At 51.6% G+C, this 17806-nt stretch overlaps 1 protein-coding gene across 4 annotated transcripts in view; it reads right to left on the minus strand.

Moving 5' to 3' along the window:
- The window catches only part of LOC144110117 (5'-3' exoribonuclease 2-like), an 87011-nt gene extending 78355 nt beyond the window's left edge, over positions 1–8656 (minus strand). For 3 of the 4 annotated variants that reach the window (XM_077642937.1, XM_077642936.1, XM_077642934.1), the window contains exons 1-3: positions 8499–8656; positions 3626–3709; positions 233–360 (exon numbers count right to left, since the gene is read on the minus strand). In XM_077642937.1, the coding sequence (XP_077499063.1) occupies positions 233–360; positions 3626–3700 (203 nt within the window). In that variant the 5' untranslated portion in view covers positions 3701–3709; positions 8499–8656. Of the gene's footprint in view, positions 1–232; positions 361–3625; positions 3710–8443; positions 8469–8498 lie in introns of those variants that run through there. The other variant, XM_077642933.1, reaches the window with a different exon arrangement.
- Between the last annotated feature and the right edge of the window lie 9150 nt (positions 8657–17806).

Genomic DNA, 17806 nt, shown 5'->3' on the forward strand with positions numbered 1-17806 from the left:
TCAAAAATGCTTTCGTCCAGAATTGTTGAGTTTGTGTGAGTCACAAACTCGCACTCGTACATAAGAAAGTTCTTTCCACAAATCTATCCTATAGACGGGATCAATGCAATGAAAAATGCTGCCACGAATCAAGATAGTTTCTTCTGAACGCGCGTGGGACAACATCAGAAACTTTGAAGTTAGAAGCAGACAGTCAGACAACGCTAACTAGAGAACGGTAACTAAAACTTGCTTGTTATCTGGATGGGAACAGACGTGTATTATGTTGTTCATGTCCAGGTACAGGTTGTCAAACTCCACGCCATTCGGGTTAGGCTTGGTCGTGTCTACAGGAACCTCGACTCCGTCAGTAGTCGTCGCCTGTAACAGGAAACGTGGGAAGGGAGGAAACTTACGGTGAATCCTCCGCAGTGTTTCTCGCAAACATTTTAATGCAATAACCAAGCGCTACTTAATGCAAAATGACACGTTAAATATCCTTCGTCCACCGACGTTCTTTCGTCCACCGACGTTCTGACACAATCTTAGCTTACCCAATTAAAACAGCCCCTTTTTGTGCCTGAACAGCATTATTACAATTGAAAAGTCGCGTATTTCACTTATTTGTTTTCTGGGCGCAAGCAAAGCCTGGTTTTATGTCATGTTTGTTGCTCCGCCGTGATCACGTTTCATGCAATGTGTGAGCCTCCTTCTCCTTGTTTGTTCTGTAATACGTTGAATGTTTGTTTGATTTGTAGGTGTTCAGTTTTTTTTAACATCTGCACTGTACTGCAAACTGTACAAGGAATCTGAGGCCCCGTCAGGCGCTACAGGCCTTTTGCCTCGACTTCCTTTTTCTTCGTTAAGTCTTAAATGGGGGCAAAATGCGCTCTAGAAATGCCTTTTTAGGTAGGGGTGTCACGCCTGAGATTATTTGATGTATGCAAACTACCATACATTGAAGTTATGGTTTACTCTCTTTAAGTTCTGTTGCTTATACACTGTACACACGAATAACCCCATTAGGGAGTAAAAAGGGAGTGAACAGCCTTCTATCGCACCCCCTAAAAGGTGCAGGGTATGCCGCCCAAGTTGGGTAGATTTTCATCTCCAACAATACGGAATAGTCACAGTCGGCAATGGAAGCGAATTCCCCTCTTCAAAACATGCGAAGTTCTTGCACTTGCTACGTTCGGTTAGTTTTGACCTCCTATAATTGATAACCTCAAGGCCTACACGAGGCAAATAAGGTGGTCTCGGTCGAATTAAAGTTTCCTTGCAGTTTTTATACTCACAAAAAAGATGCGGGAAGCTCTACAGAATAATTCGACACTGTCATCGTGTCTGCTTGCTGCCCTGAAGATGAAGCGAATGCGCTGGCTCTAAAAATGACAAAGCTGGTTGGCCTTCCGTGGCTGCCGGCTTGCGGGACTGAGTCCGAGTTACTGTGATCCGTCGCTCCAACGTCTGATATGCCTTGGCGACACCCTCGCCTCCAGCGCTTTCAATGTACCAATAAAACTCTAAATCGCTGTTTCGAAATAGTTCGGACAGACACTTCACAGACAGCCAACACTTACAGAAAGGGATTCATTAAGAGCAGACACTCCCATAGGGCCAGCGGCCCAATTGACTGTAGCGCACCAAGCGGCTGGGTGAGAGGACTTGCGGTTTCAGGCGCGCGCAGTTTGAATGCTAGCATGCGCTTCGGCCTGCCGCGCCCTCATGGTTCAGCATGGCCCCCTTCTGTTATCTATTTACATTCGGTCCCCAAAGATGAAAAAATTACATTCCGGGTGCTCTAAGGCCTACCATCAAAGAAACTTCCCACGGCCTTCGTCAAACAGTGCCAATCCAGAAAAGACACCATTGTGCCTTGTGAAATGAATATTTATTGTGATGCATATAATCCCAAAACCGATACAGTAGCCGTCACACTCTGGCATATCGCTAAGCTCGCTCCGTGGTTCTTGCGCGTCCATTGTTACTGTGACACGTCTCACAGCAGTCGCTGTCCATACCACCGTGCGCAGTCGGATGAAAAATGTAAATGACGAGGTGGTGACATTCTGATAAACCTTCTGATAAACGACATTCTGATAAACGTCATTCTCTGACCCCCCCCCCCCTCCAAAAAAAGCTACACGTCCTATTCTACAGCCAACTGTGCGTTTTGTTCGAAAAATGTTAGGCACCGGGCTGGCTGCAGCACTGGTTCCCAACCAGTTGCTTACAGTGTGTTGGGGCAATGAGAGCAAATGCGCGGATGCAATTTGCAAGTCTTCAGAAGCGTAGAAGACAGTTTTCGACGCGCGATGTCCTTGCTTTCATGCCAGTTTGTTGTTGTTTTCTGGTCGTTTAGGAAAACGCACTCCCGTGTTTCTCACAACGCGGGTGCAGTGCGCGTTTTCACTGGAACAGACGACACGGTCAGCCCGCAAGTTTTTAGATTTTGAGCTTATCATGCGTCACTTTTTTTCCCGGCAGTCTTGAAAATTACGCGCCCGTAGTACCAACGCGAGGACGATCGTTTTCGACACATTTGCCCATTTTTTTTTCCAAGTTGACCACATATTTTACTCGACTGTCAACAAAAATTCCTCGAAAGAAGCTGTGTATTGCTGGGGGCCATAAAAAACATCGCGAGCCGTAAAACTCAACACACGACCATGCGAAAGTAACCGCTAGGCAATAGCCCGGGCGCGCCATTCGCTAACTGCGCGCCGATCGGCGCCATGACTAGCGTCATAGCGCGAGCAGGATGAGGTAGGCGCGCATTTCACAACCGCCATTTTGCGCCGGCGGGCGTGCTCAGCGAAACTGCTTGAAATGCAACGTAGCTTGGAGAAAAATAGCATTTCTCACCTTGCCGTCGTCAGAAACCACGCGAGTTTCGCATCGAAGACCAAGGCAGACGCGAAAACGCAGAGTCTGCGCGCTTAGAAAGACGCCGCAAGATGACAGGCGCAGCCGCACACTTGGCCTTGTCGCCTGGTTTCGCATTTTGCCTCGCCTGCCCGTCTGCTCCGTCGCCGCTCGCCCACGCGCGCGCGCATGCGCACGCGCGCTAACGCAGGTGGCGCCACTAAAGAGAGGGGGTACCAACTAATCTCTTACGTTTTTCCTGGGCTAGATTTCGCCGAGTGTCCGCTCTTTATGAATCCCTTCCTCTATGGCCAACAGGTGGTCTGTGAACGTCTAATCAACATTTTTTTTTAGGGCTGCTAGCAACTTGGGTGCTGTTCCCGATACACGAAGCTGTAACTTCGGTACGACCCATAAAATAAGGTAGCTCTTGTGGATCCTGAACGCACTGAGCTGTCCCAAAAACCGTCCGTCACATCCTGCGACAAAACCCATGGCAACAACCATCAACACACCATGTTTACTTGTTCGATTCGCGTCGCTTCTGCCCAGTTCTTCTTCGTAGTGAGCAGACTAATTCGGTCTGCGTGTCAGTCGCCAATGCACTTATCTCTGATCGTCTCGAAAGCTGAGACTAGCAGAGATGGTTCATTAAAAGTTATAGGAAGACAAAGAAATGCGGTGCTTCTGCCTTCCTTAGCGATACAAGAACCGCTTCTAAGGATAACTCTTCTTACAACCGAAAAACTTGTTTCGTAACGTCACCAGGAGCCGTGCTCACCGTCTCTTCGATGCAGCGGGCCATAATAGATGGATACCTCCTTACCAGCCACCTGAACAGGCCCGAGACTCCCATTTTTTTTACCTAGGGAGAAAACAGCAAAACACAGACGATTAGATCGATTGATTGATTAATTGATTGATTGATTGATTGATGGATTGATTTATCGATTGATTGATTGATTTATCGATTGACTGTTTTATCAATTGATGGATTGATTTATCGATCGGCCGATCGATTGATTTATTGATTTATCGACTCATTGATTGATTGATTTATCGAATAATTGATCGACTGATTTATCTATTGATTTATCGATCGACCGATTGATTTATTGATCGATCGATTGATTGATTGATTGATTGATTGATTGATTGATTGATTGTTATTCTTCAATCGATCCGGTGTCAGTGTTGTGAGCGAAAAATCCTGAGCATGACTCTAGCAGGTGGTACCTTGAGACCAACCTAGGAGACAAGTGGGCAACCTAGGTCAGGTGACCTTGCGGCGTCATCACAACCTGCCCACCGAATAGTGAGCAAACTGTCCGCCGTGGCAGGCGGCAGTTAATATCGGTTCCTCGCGAAGAGCAACTTAGTTCGCGCAAGGCAAACCGCTAGGAGCACCTGCCATCGCAGGGCAGTGGCGCATGGCTTCCCCGCTGCACCACTGCGCCAGGAGGGGTATGAGGACTCCCGGGGATCTATGAATGCAAAGTAGAGGATGACCTTCTGCCTATATAGGAATTAGCACCATAAGCTGTCGCATCATACCCGTAAGGAAGAGCTGAACTGCCCCCCCCCCCCAACTTTTCACACGGCCGCTCTGCGCATACGCGCCTCTCCTCCTTAAGTTTCACTGGTTGAAAACAAACCGCAAGCTCCTACTGCGCATGCGCAATTCATGTTAGTGATAGGCGCTCGCGACAGATGGCGGCAGCTGTAAAGTCAGTCGTCAAGCGCACAATTAATTGCCATCTCTGAAGTGCAATTACCTCCTCTTGGAACCGGATCGCGCTGTGTCCTTACAAAATTCTTTTAGGCAGTCCATAGACTCCATAGACTTCAATCCATAAAGTCTATAGACTCCCTATAGACAAACCCCAGAGAGCAGTCTATAGGCAATAAAAATCTTATAGACAGTCTATAGACAAGCAATTGATTTATGGCCATCACACTTTTAGGGAACTTTTGTTTACAGACAGTCTATAGGTTATGAGTAGACAGAAAGAAATGTCTAAAGGAAGGCAATAGAGTCTATAAGAAGTCTATAGACTGTCTACAGACCCTTTTTATAAGGGTACGTGGTAGCCACCAATATCGCGCCTGCGTATCCCACGAACGTTTCATTTCATCTATTTCCTCTCAAGGCCGATCGGCGTTACAGAGAGGAGCGTTTTCAATCAGTAGCAAACGAATTTTCCTCACTCCCCCGAGATCACCATATAGGGAGTTTGCACGAAAGCCGGCGGCGCGCTATGCATTCTGGGTAGTCCGCCATTTTGTCGTCCGTGGTAGCAGCCGACGCAGGAAGCGCACGTTGGTTTTTACGCTCGCGTAGTGCGTGCGTGCAACAGTGCTGGCGTTATGGTGTACTGTGCTGTTGTGGGCTGCACCAGCAGAACCCAAAGCAAAGCGCAGAAACTGAAGACAGGACAGGCCGACTGCCGGTTCTTCAAGATTCCAAAAATACGCCTGCACGAGTGCGAGAAAGCAAAGCAGCTTTCATATCGACGCCGACGCGAGTGGCTGGCACGTATTAACAGGAGTGAGACCGACGCCAATCCAGACAAGTATAAAGTCTGTGCACTCCACTTCGTTTCAGGTGCGTACAACGATTTCTTGGCTTACTGCGCGTTTGTTTTTTACTTCTGCACCCGCGCTTTACGCTTTGCAAAGCGAGCAGGCCTCTCCGTTGCCGGCCATGCAGGTACAGTGAGCCGACACAATGTGACCGTCGCTTTCTGCGAGGACCCACACGTCCACGGGTGGCTTATCCAAACTTTGCGAGTGGTTCACCTGGGCGCAAATGACAACGGCGACGAAAGGAATTAGTACTTCACAAAAAAAAAAGGTTTTATGTCCTTACCTGTGTTTTGAGTATCACTGTGTCGACTACGACCGTTTTCATGCATGGCTCGCGTACCCATCCACTTGTGAGGAAGTTGTGCTCTTCCAAAGCTTTTCTGGCCTTAAGCTGCTGCCGAGTAACAAAACTAGTTCTCAGAACTACAAATTCGTGAATATCGGCGATGTCGACGGGCGGCCACAAGTTGAAATTGACAGTGCAGTCATCCGCGCGTAGCGTGAATGGGTCCACGCCGCACTGTTTTGTTTTCTCCTCGTAGCGCGCCCGGTCTTTCGGGCACAGGGTCGACACGTAGGTCTCTGACGAAACTGCCGACATCTTCAGAGCACGCCGGGGCGGCGAATATGCAACCCCTTGTTAGTTTTGATGACTGTAGAAGACGATACGGCACTCGGACAAAAACACTGCTGCCTGGCCTGGGTGCGTCGGCTGCTAACAAGGACGACAAAATGGCGCACTACCCAGAATGCATAGCGCCGCCGGCTTTCGTGCAAACTCCCTATAGCTTGCGAACAACAGGATTTCAAGGCTTTCGTCTGCCTCCACGTTTTCGCCCGCAAGGTTACAGCTGGAAAAATACGACGACAGCATTCTTGCTTCTTAATAGATACTGGTACGTTGGCATTCAGGACCCGAGCGCGTGCGTGCCAAAAACGCTGCATCCCATTACAGACCACACTAGCGAGATTATACCAGAGGGTGCACTGCACACGAGACCACCGATTCACAGATGTTACACGCACGCTTATCGATGGCAGCCGTTCTGTGTTCGCTATCATTTCGCGGTCATCAACGGTGGTGCTGTGAAGGACTGTTCATGATGATAATGATGATGATACCCTTCGGATCGGGTAGACGCCTCATAGGACTTTGTAACTAGGCCTAGTGGCACCAACGCTTTGAGAACCTCGGCAGCTAAGGAGGACGTTGCTCTCCGAGTGGTACATATATAGCGGCATTCAAGAACGAAACTGAAGTACCACCTTAACGTTGCCTTTATAAGTAACGAGAAAGTTCGAGTGAGAGAAAATTATAATGCTCAACGTTCCCATGCTGAGTGCAGGCAATGAGAAACGATGTAGAGGATGGCTTCGGTTAACTTGGACCGGCTGGGAACGTTTAGCCTGCACTGACAGCGCACAGCACGGGGGCACATTTGTTTATGGTTTGTGGTTTATGGCGGTTTAACGTCCCAAAGCGACTCAGGCTATGAGGAACGCCATAGTGAAGGGTTCCCGAAATTTCGACCACATGGGGTTATTTAACGTGCACTGACATCGCGCAGTACACGGGCCTCTAGAATTTCGCCTCCATCGAAATTCGACCACCGCGGCCGGGATCGAACCCGCGTTTTTCGGGTCAGCCGCCGAGCGCCTAACCACTGCATGAGCCACTGCGGCGGCCGGGCACATTAGTATTTCGCCTCCGTCGAAATGCAGTCGTCACGGCTGGGATTTAGTCCTACAACTTCGTTCTCTGCAGTCGAACACCAAAGCCACTCAGAAACCACGGAAGGTGCCTATCGACCTTTAAGTGAAAGTACGGGGCTAACGCAGGCTAAAAGCGCAACGCTGCACACGCTGCAACTTACAATTGCTAAAAAAATTTGGAAGGGACATTTAAGCTCCACCTTAAGGGTATAACCCGATAGCGCAATGGGTCAATTGCCATGTATGCGGAAGGCCATTCTCTACTTGACATTCATAGATCCCTGGGAGTCCTTATAACCCTCCTGGTGCAGTGGTGCAGTGGTTACGCGATGCGCCACTGCCCTGCGATGGCAGATGCTCCCAGTGGTGGGCCTTGTGCAGCCTAGGTTGCTCTTTTCGAGCGACGAATCATTCATTTTACTGCTACCTGCCGCGGTAGGCAGTTTGCTCACTATCCGGTGGGCAGGTTGTGATGACGCCGCAAGGTCACGTGGCCCAGGTGGCCCGCTTTCCTCATAGGTTGCTCTCTGGGCACCACCTGCCAGAGTCGTGCTCGTGACTCACAACACCGACAACGCCGACGCCGGATTTTCTGTGTAACAGAGCCTTTAAAATTCGCGTTAAAATTAAAGCAAACAAAAATGCACAGGCCACTCCTGTCAGTGGTGCTATCGGACCAGATTCGTAGCAATTTGGCAAGTAATAAGGCACAGGGTATAAAGGGTTGAATTTGTTGCAGGAGTTATGACATGGGAAGTGTAACGGCTCGGAACTGTAAATGCGCTATGAGCGACTCAGTACTCGAGGGCTTCAAAATAATTTCGACCGACCGGAGTTCTTAAACGAGCACTGACGCCGCATAAACCAATACGCAATTCGAAGGGGCCAACGCACAAATGGGACCAACTGAAGTCGAGCTGATTTCAATTGCGTTTCAGGCCTTCAGCTGTTCTTTCCGCATGTTATGCGAAGACAAGATAACCGCCGGTCCTTATGGGTAACGGAGTGGATTCCAAGAGAAGGCAAGCGTAGCAGGGAGCGGCAGAAGGGTTAGGTGGGCGGATGAGATTAAGAAGTTTGCAGGCACAGGGTGGCCGCAGCTGGCAAAGGACTGGGTTAATTGAAGAGACATGAGAGAGGCATTTGCCCTGAAGTCGGTGTAGACAGGCTGATGATGATGATGACAATGATGACATGGGCATCATTTACATATCGCCTCTGTCCTTGGACTCAGCAGCTTCAAGTCGCAGCCACTGCAGAGGGTTGTGACACCGAATGCTATTATCGCCTCCATGCATACCCGCGCATGGGACGATGCCGCTCTCTTGCGATAACGCCGGTTTCGGGAGGCTCACCCGCTGCTTCGGTAGTTTCGATCCGTGTTCCAAGTCCGACGGTTCAGATCACGAGTCCAACCACCCGCTGGCAGCGAAGCACTTAGCGCATTCGCCTCGGCGGCCCGGCGGCAAGGGACAAGAGCGCCCTTCTTCTCTGCCTGAGCCACGTGCTTCGCTTAATCTTCTTCCTCTTCTTGAAACATGGCACATACCCACATGGGGGCACTGGCCAAGGTGTAGGGGCATAAACAAGGAAATTTCCATAGGAGATTGCGACAAAATTTTAGCGTCAAGCGTGAATTTTCAAAAATGTAGGTGAATTTCTCTTTTTTGAAGGGTTGCGAGCGAGGGGGCAGTGTTTGTTACCTCGAGGCAAAAGAGAAGTTAAATGAATGAAAAAATGCATAATGGTTACATAAATGAAAAAGAAAAATCACAGGACAGTTATGGATATGTTACGCGAACTTTGAGCGTTAGTTGTGGTTTGAATAAAAATGGGTTTTTGAGGAAAGGAAATGGCGCAGTAACTGTCTCACATGTTTCGGTGTACACCCGAACTGCGCCGTAAGGGAAGTGATAAAGGAGGGAGTTAAAGAAAAAAGGAAGAGAGAGGTGCCGTAATGGAGGGCTCCGGAATAATTTTGACCATCTGGAGATCTTTAACGTGCACTGCCATCGCACAGCACATGGGCGCCTTAGCGTTTTGCCTCCATAAAAACGCAGCAGCCACGGTCGGGTTCGAACCAGGGAAATCCGGATCAGTAGCCGAGCGCCCTAACCATTGAGCCACCGCGGCGGGTGGACAAGTCTATCTGATTTTTATTTTTGCTGAAATTTGGTTCCCTGGTATCTCCGGCCCCACTGACGTTGATTCCGAAGCAAAAGACGCAATTATCAGGGGCAAATTGTTAGCTGGAAATTAAATATTTGCCGCGACATATGTTCTAACCCGGGTTCGAACCCGACGGCGGCGCAAGCAACGTCCCGAAGGACCGGGTAATGCCTACGCCGGATAAAACAAGCCACTTAGACAGGGATGCAGCGGAGCTGGTGCACGCCACGTTCGAGCAGCACCAGGCATTATTTGCGAACGAACCGTCGATCGCGCGCGTGGGCGAGCACAGCAGAAAGCTCGCGGAGGGGGCAACTCCAAGGCGAGGCCAGCCTTATAGGATCCCAGAGGCTTTAAAAGACGAAGTAACGAGGCAAATTGATGAGCTCCTTGCACAAGGCCTCATCTTCCCCTGTAAAAGCCCTTTTGCACACCCGATTGTGTGCGTTCCTAAAAAAGGCGGGTCGGTACGTCTTTGCATAGACTACCGAGCGCTGAACGCGGTGACCGAGATGGTAGGTAAACTCTTTTATTGCGCCCAAAAACAGGGGACCAGTCAAAGGACCGGTTGCGCTGACTTAGAGGAGGTCGGCGGGGATCCTTTGGGATGCCGCGGCCTCCACCGCGCGCTGGATAAGCCAGCGTTGGTCTGCTGGCTTGGAAGTACACAGGAGAGACTCCCACGTCTCTGGGGTGTTTGCGTTGTCTCTGTTGTAATGTGTACAAGTCCACACCATGTGTATGAGTGTGGCCGGAGTTGAGCAGTGTTTACACATGGGGGCTATCTGTTCCGGAAAGATCCTGCTGTATAAGAGGGGGTGTGGGAAGCTGCCAGTTTGTAGTTTGCGCCATTGGACGGCCTCGCGTCTTGTTAGATCGCGGTGTGCGGGAGGATATGTGCACCTTTGGAGTCTGTAGTGCTGGAGTATGTCCGTGTAAGTGGTGAGTAGAGATAGTGAAGCGCGTGGGATATTAGTGTCAGCGGAAGCAGGGTGGCTGATCATACTCTCGGCTCGGCAGCTGAGATCTCGAGCGAGAGTGTGTGCCTGGGCGTTTCCGCTGAGCGACTCGTGGGCTGGAGCCCAAAGAAGTAAGCGAGATGCGGAAGAGGGTGCTGTAGAACGTAGAATGTGTAACGCCTGGCAAGAGATACGGCCAGCATCGTAATTGCGAATAGCCTGTTGAGAGTCACTGATGACGACTTTGGTATTAGGGTCGGCTAGCGCGAGCGCAATGGCAACCTCCTCAGCTGCGGTGACTGTTTCTGCATTGCGAATGCTGCAGGCTGTGTACCAGCTGCGGTGAGGGGCGAGAGCTACCGCCACCATCGCTGGCCTCGATGGATGGTAAGAGGCGTCCGTATACGTGACGTCCGGACGTCCGCTGAAGCGTTTCTCGAACTGACGAGCCCGGTCGGCCCGTCTCTCGGCGTGGTGTTCCGGGTGCATCCGTTTGGGAATGGGAGGAATGCGGAGATTTAGGCGATATTCCGATGTAAGTTCAGCGTAACTTGGGGCCGATCTCGGCGGGGAGATCCCAACTTGCTGCAGTACCGCTCGGCCAGCGTGTGTGAGTGAGAGCCGCTCATACTGGGCGGTGAGGGTTGCTTCGATCAGTTCGCTCACGGTATTGGAGATTCCGAGAGCCATGAGCTTATGGGTAGCTGTGGACATGGGAAGACCTAGGGCCGTCTTGTATGCTTTTCGAAGTGACGCGTCTAGCCGTTCGCTTTCGGCACGAGTGAGACGTAAGTAGGGTCCAGAGTAGGTGATGCGGGAGCAGACGAAAGCTTGAACGAGGCGCAGGAGGTTGGACTCTCGCATGCCATGATGCTTGTTGGAGATTCGCTTAAGGAGGCGTCCGATCTGCACAACCGACTGGTCGATGCGTTGGATCGTGATGTTGTTGCTGCCGTTGGCCTGTAGATGCAAGCCCAGGATCCTGATGTTGTCTGTTCGAGGAATCGGGTTTCCTTGCACCTGGAGGTTGATGTCCGGAAGTATCTTTGAAGGGCGTCGTCCCGGGGAAGGAATGATGATATACTCGGACTTTGTCGCCGAGCACGTGAGGCCAACTGTACTTAGATAATCTCCGATCCGTTCGATCGCGGTCTGTAAAGTCTCTTCAATCTGGCCGTCACTGCCGCGCGTGATCCAAAGTGTGAGGTCGTCAGCATAAATGCTGTGATGCAGGTGGGGGATGTCGGCCAGTAGCTTCGGCAGGCCTATCAGTGCGACGTTAAAAAGCATCGGCGAAAGTACGGCGCCTTGCGGCGTGCCATGGTTTCCCGGAGAGATGATGGAAGGATCTCCCGTGCCGGCTTTAAGTTGCACTGTGCGGTCGGTGAGAAAGTTTCGGATGTACGCATACATGCGATGTCCGACACCGAGAGCTTGAAGTTGTTGAAGAATCGCTTCATGGAGGACGTTGTCGAATGCCTTGGCAACATCGAGGCCGACGATGACTTTCGTGTCTAGTGTACGTCTCATGACTACCTGATGATGGAGAAGAAGCATAATGTCCGGGGCTGCTAAATGAGGGCGGAAGCCGAACATAGTGTCTGGTAGAAGATGGTTGTCTTCAAGGTATCGTGAGAGTCTGGTCTGGATAACGTGTTCCATCAGCTTCCCAACGCAGGACGTGAGAGAGATGGGACGGAGGTTGGCCAAGGTTGGTGGTTTGCCTGGCTTGGGAATGAGGACTAGATTGGCGCATTTCCACTCTTGAGGGATGGTACCGCTGGCCCAACATTCTTGAAAATAGTCGGTAAGAGCATGAATGGATGCGTCGTCTAGATTCCTAAGCATTTTATTTGAAATGCGGTCAGGACCGGCCGCCGAAGTCGTCTTGAGGCGATTGAGTTCTGCTCGGACCTCCGCTAAAGTGATCGGAGCGTCTAGACAGAGATTTTCCGCGCCCTGATAGAAAGGGAGGTTGGTTGTTGGTTCAGGGCGGATGTAAGTATTTATAAGCTCTTGTTTAAGCTCGTCAGACGTGCCAGGATACTGGTGGAAGATTCGCTCGAGCTGTTGGCGTGTTTGGAGCTTGCCTCCTTCTGGGTCGAGTAAATGTCGAAGGAGGTTCCACGTCTTACGAGCGTTTGGAGTGTTGTTCATCTGGTCACATATGTTGTGCCAGCTCTGTCGAGTGAGTTCTATTGCATATTTCTCGATATTCGTATGTGCGCGCGCCAGTCTACGTCGGATATTGCGGTCCCATTTCCGAGTGGCAAGTAGAGCTTCGAGCGACTTCTTACGCTCCCACAGATGGGCGTAGTAGCGGTCGCAGTGTGGGATACTGTCCTCTAACTCGACGGTTTGAGTGGCGTCGGCCACTTGTTTGACAATGTCGGTTGTCCACGCCTTGATATCAGTTATAGCGGGAGGTTTGTCCTGCTGTTTCCTGTGCTTCCGGAAGGAGTCCCAGTCAATCACCTGAGCTGGCCGCGTACATTGCCTGGTGGGCTCGTGTATTACGATTTCGAGTACGAAGTGATCACTCCCAAAGTTTTCGTGAGTGTGACACCAAGTCGCTTTAACTCCGGAGGTCGTAAAGGCCAGATCCGGCGTTGTATCACGATGTAGGCCCGTACCGTGTCTAGTGGGGTAGGACACGTCCGTGATAAGAGTCAGCTGGTTCATATGCCAGTCATTCCAAAGGCGTCGACCTTTAGCGGAGTCATAGTGGTAGCCCCAAGCGCGGTGATGCGCATTAAAGTCACCGAGAATGAGGAGGGGTTGCCCCTGCGCCAGCTGCTGGGCTTTGAGGAAAAGCGGACCGAAAATATCCTTATGAGCTCGGGGAGGGTTGTAGACATTAATTATAAACAGACTAGTGCAACGTTTACGCGAGGGTCGGGGTAATATTTCTAAGAAAACGTATTCGGGGAAAGTTGGATCTAAATTGTGTTGGAGGACAGTGAGGTTACGTTTGACGAGAGTAGCTATTCGAGGTTTTACTCGTTCCGATAGGTATGTACTGTAACCGGCAAGTTTCGTGTTCTTGTCGCATTCCTGGAGAGCTATTAGTTCGGGGCGATCACTCGCGGCGAGGAACTGCTGGAGGACCGGACGCTTACGCGCGAACCCACGACAGTTCCACTGCCAGATGGTGGTGTTACCCGAGCTGCTCGCCATGATTAGGCGGGGATAGTTGTGGGGTTTGAACGGGTGTCGGCGCAGGGGCCGCAGGTACCACGGCAGCGAGGAGTTTGCCCTGTGCTTCTATAGCTTTGTTCAGCATGTCAAATTGTTGCGTGACTTGTGAGCCAATTGTGTGGAGTGAGCGTTCGATGTGTGCTTCTAAAGCCTTGATGCGAGTTTGACTGAGGTTGCAGCTTTCCTCAACTTTGGCAAAACGCGCCTGCCAAACCTCCGCGGGTGAGTCGGTGTCGGACGTTGCTTTGCGTTTTTGTGCGGATCGGTTGGGAGGAGCGATATCCATAGGTACTGATTCATATGATCCCTGCGGATGCGGGGGAGACGAAGGGAGTGTGGCCATTGGCTTTTCGAGAGCCTCTACTCTGAGTATAAGTTGTTGGATGACTGCTGTCAGTTCCATAATCGCTTTGTGTGTGTATAGAGTAGTGGGAGTCCCTTCCTGCGTACTCACCGGTTCTTGACGTTCTCGTAGATCGGGTAGAGATGGTAGTGGCCCAGGTGGCTGCTGCAAAGGATGAGGAGAGTCACCTGTCTGCTGGACGACTGCAGGTGGCCCGGGATTGGTCCGGGAGGTCCCCTGAGAACCCATCCGTGGAGCGGGAGACTTGAGCGGTGGAAAAGAGCTCGAGCGGTCTCGGAGCTGCCGCTGCTGGCTATCGGAGCGTTGCCGGTCCCATCGGCTGGTGCGCTGGAGTGTGATCCGCTTGGCGGTCTCTTGGGTCTTGAGTTTCTCTGCCTCAGCATTTCGAATTTTCTCCCACTTCCTGCGCTTGACTTCGTAAGGAATCCTGAAGATTTCCCTGCAGCGACTATCGCCCGTGAAATGTTCTTTGCCGCACAGGCGGCAGATTGGTTTGCACGTGTGGTCGGTGGTAGGATTGGATAGTCCGCAACCTCTACACTTAGTAGTTGTGCTTGCACAAACATCGGCTCGATGACCGAGCTCGCCACAGCGATAGCACACCTCGTACTTCTTCTTGAATAAGTTGCATCTGTGGCGACTATTGCAAAAGTAGACCCAGGTAGGCACTTGGCGCTGAGCGAATGTGATGAGTACTGCGGTGGTGTTCCCGAGCCGCCGAAAGTCCAGAATGGTTGGGTTACGGTTGTCTTGTAACTCTGCTTGGATTGTATTTCGATCCAGTCGGAGGTCGACGCCGCGAATCACACCACGGCTCGAGCTATCATCTGGAGCGCAGTAGACGGATATCTCATACGCCTTGTTGTCAACGGTGATCTCTTTGAGTTGCATCATCCGTTCAGCTCTTTCGACGACTGGGGTGCAGTACGCGAAAGTATTCTGGATCAGGTTAGCTTGTATTAGGTCTTCGTGACGAACAGCGTCCCTGGCGAAGCGAGCAGCAGTGCAAATTGCTTCCAGTAGTTGGTAGGTTGTAATCTTGGAGAGTAGCAGTCCGCCCCGTGGGCGCACAATTAGCTTGAGAGCGTTGCTGGGTAAGCGAGGCTGGTTCGATGCTACAGATTTTTTGGCTAGTAAGCGTCCTCGTTGCCGAGGCGTGAGTTCAGCTTCCGTCTTCGCACGTAGCCCATTGTCGATTTGGGACGCTTGGTTCGGTCCCGCTTTGTCTCCAGGGAAATCTGGCACGGCAGGCCCTGATGTTGTTCGCGCTTCCCGGAGCTTGTTAACTTTAGTCAACCAATCACTGGCTGCTAATTCTTCTCGAGAAATTGGGATGCCTTCTACGGTGACCCTCATGGCGAACTACGGCGCGCGGGCACGGTCCACGGCGCAGCCCAGCTGGCGAACGCTGCTGCGACGCAGGTAGCGAACGCCACTGCGACGCAGAGCTTCGTATTCTTCGGCGCGGCGCAGTAGGCCTAGCGAGGCATCTGGCTTGGTCACGGGGAAAAGTTGACCTAAAATGGTCAAAACTTGTTGTACGTACTTCTGGTTGGTGTCCCTGGATTCCGCTCGTCTTCAGGAAACCGGTGATATCAACGGAAGTATTGTAGGGTCTCACTGTCTAGGGTAAAAACACGAAATCAGCGGAGCTCACGTGGAGTTCGTCCGTTGTCGCTCGCGCTCGCAGCGCCCCCCCCCCCCCCCCCCCCGCGGTGACCGAGACGGACGCATTTCCTATGGTTTGCCCCCAGGAGCTGATCATGCGAGTCGGAGCCGCGAGGTTCATAACACTTCTGAACCTCAGGCGCGGCTATTAGCAGGTGCCACTCGCTCAGGATTCTCAGCTTCCGACAGCGTTCATCTCGCACCTAGGTCAATTTGCCTGGCGGGTGATGCCTTTCGGTCTTAAGAACGCAGCGGCAACCTTCCAAAGGAACATAAACCAGTTGCTAGCCGGGCAGGAAGAATACGCTTGCGCCTATCTAGACGATATCGCCGTATTCAGCCAATCTCTAGAAGCGCATATCCATCATTTAAAGCGGGTGTTTTGCACTCTGGAGGAGGTGGGCCTGCACGCTAGCTGGGAGAAGTGCCAGGTAGCGATGCCTTCAATCTGCTACCTGGGACACGTTGTCGGCTCAGGCCGGCATGGCCCATCCAAAGAGAAAATTGAGGCCATCGAAGGAATTCAAGCCCCTAAGACAAAGAAAGAATTGAGGAGCACCCTTGGGCTGTGCGGCTACTACCGTAGCTATGTTCCCAATTTTGCAGAAATCGCTCTGCCACTAACACGCCTGACAGGAAAAGGCATGCCGAACAAAATACCGTGACCAGATGACGCGGGGAAAGCCTTGAAAGCCCTGAAGAAAGCTCTAAGCGAGGCGGTTTCACTGACCCCTCCGGACCCGCGAAAGCCGTATCTGCTTTTTACAGACGCGTCGACAGTAACAGCCGGTGCCTGTTTAGCGCAGCTTTCTGACAACGGCACTGAGGCGCCGATAGCCATCGCAGATGCGGTGGGCGGCAATCGAGAGGGAGGCATTCGGAGTAATCTGGGCATTAAAAAAGTTTGAGACGTGGGTGTTCGCCGCCACCGTGACTGTCATCACTGACCACAATCCGCTCTCCTTTCTTACGAGCAGTGTGCCTCAAAGTGCAAAGCTTACGCGCTGGGCTCTTGCGCTCCAACGCTACAATGTTACCATTGAACATCGCAGAGGAGCCGACCACGCTAACGCAGATGCCTTGTCTAGAATACCCAACCCTTGTTGGAATAGTGCACTGGCTGACGTCCCGCAGTGACCGCTGGGGATAGTGGCCCAGGGAACTGTGTGCATGGACAACAAACTGGACAAACAAACCATCTAGCCCAACAAAAAGTTCTTCTAAACCAATCTAACGAAAGTGTGGGATTTCTGCGCGCGTTTTTTTTGTCTATATTTTGTGGACCTTAGTAGCGTGTATCTGTGTGTGTGACGAAGGGTCGCAGCATGCGGGCTCGCAGGCTCCGGTTGCTTGCTCATGCAGAGGTACTCAACCGTCACTTGCCGAACCCTTTTTGTTGTTTGTTGCCTCGGCTTATCTCTGAATAGATTAGCAGAGTCTTGGGGGGAAGGTGTAGGGTTCGGCGCGCTGTCGCATCTTTTTGTACCTGTGTTGCGAATATTCCGCGAGAGGGCAGTGACCTAGGCTGCGCGTCCGGTTTTGTTTTATTTTGTTTTGCTTTGGTGCACGCCGTTATAAGGGGACTCATGCCTTTTTGGTTAGTCTCCCCATTCGTCCTTGCGGTTTCCATCGCCGCTCCGGACGGCGGGACTATCTGCCGGCCTCGACCTTGGACCCCTGTCCCCTTGGCGGATTGCGAGACCACCTAGGGAGGAACTCGGGGGTAGGGGAAAACGCTGACATCAGTTCTGAGCTTTCCTATTCTTCAAAACTGATGAGCCGCAGTTAGCAGTTTATTTTTACGTGTGGAAAGGGGCGCGGGCATATTCGGGGTGTACCCGCGAAGGGAGCCGCGCCCGTGTGCTTTAGTGTCTAGCTACTCCTAGCTGGTAGGCGCTCGGTCTGGCCGAGTGCGGAGGGAGTGACCGTTGAGAGCTGGTGCAAGGCGCGCCAGTTTGACTGTTGGGACGCGGTGTCCCTCGCCTCTGTGCAGGCGGTCGGCTAGGCCGGCCGCGGATAGTTGTGGCCGTATACTGACGTTTGTTTGTACCCATCTGTAAATAGCCTGTATAAAAGTTCGTTTCTCACTAAATCGCTTCGCCTGCAAGTCATACCATCGAGAAGCCTTCAAGCGGTGCATCCCGTTTCTGGAAATCACCGGACCAACACCACCGGCAAACCTTTACTGCGTAGATATACAGAATCCGCCTCGCGTACAAGACGACCTGGGCTCGAATCCCTGTGCCGCGCAATTCTCCACCGGATTTGAAAAAAAAAACGCGTGTCGACTAAATTGCATAAGCAG

The sequence above is a fragment of the Amblyomma americanum genome, chromosome 11, assembly GCF_052857255.1.
Source record: "Amblyomma americanum isolate KBUSLIRL-KWMA chromosome 11, ASM5285725v1, whole genome shotgun sequence".
Taxonomy (NCBI): domain Eukaryota; kingdom Metazoa; phylum Arthropoda; class Arachnida; order Ixodida; family Ixodidae; genus Amblyomma; species Amblyomma americanum.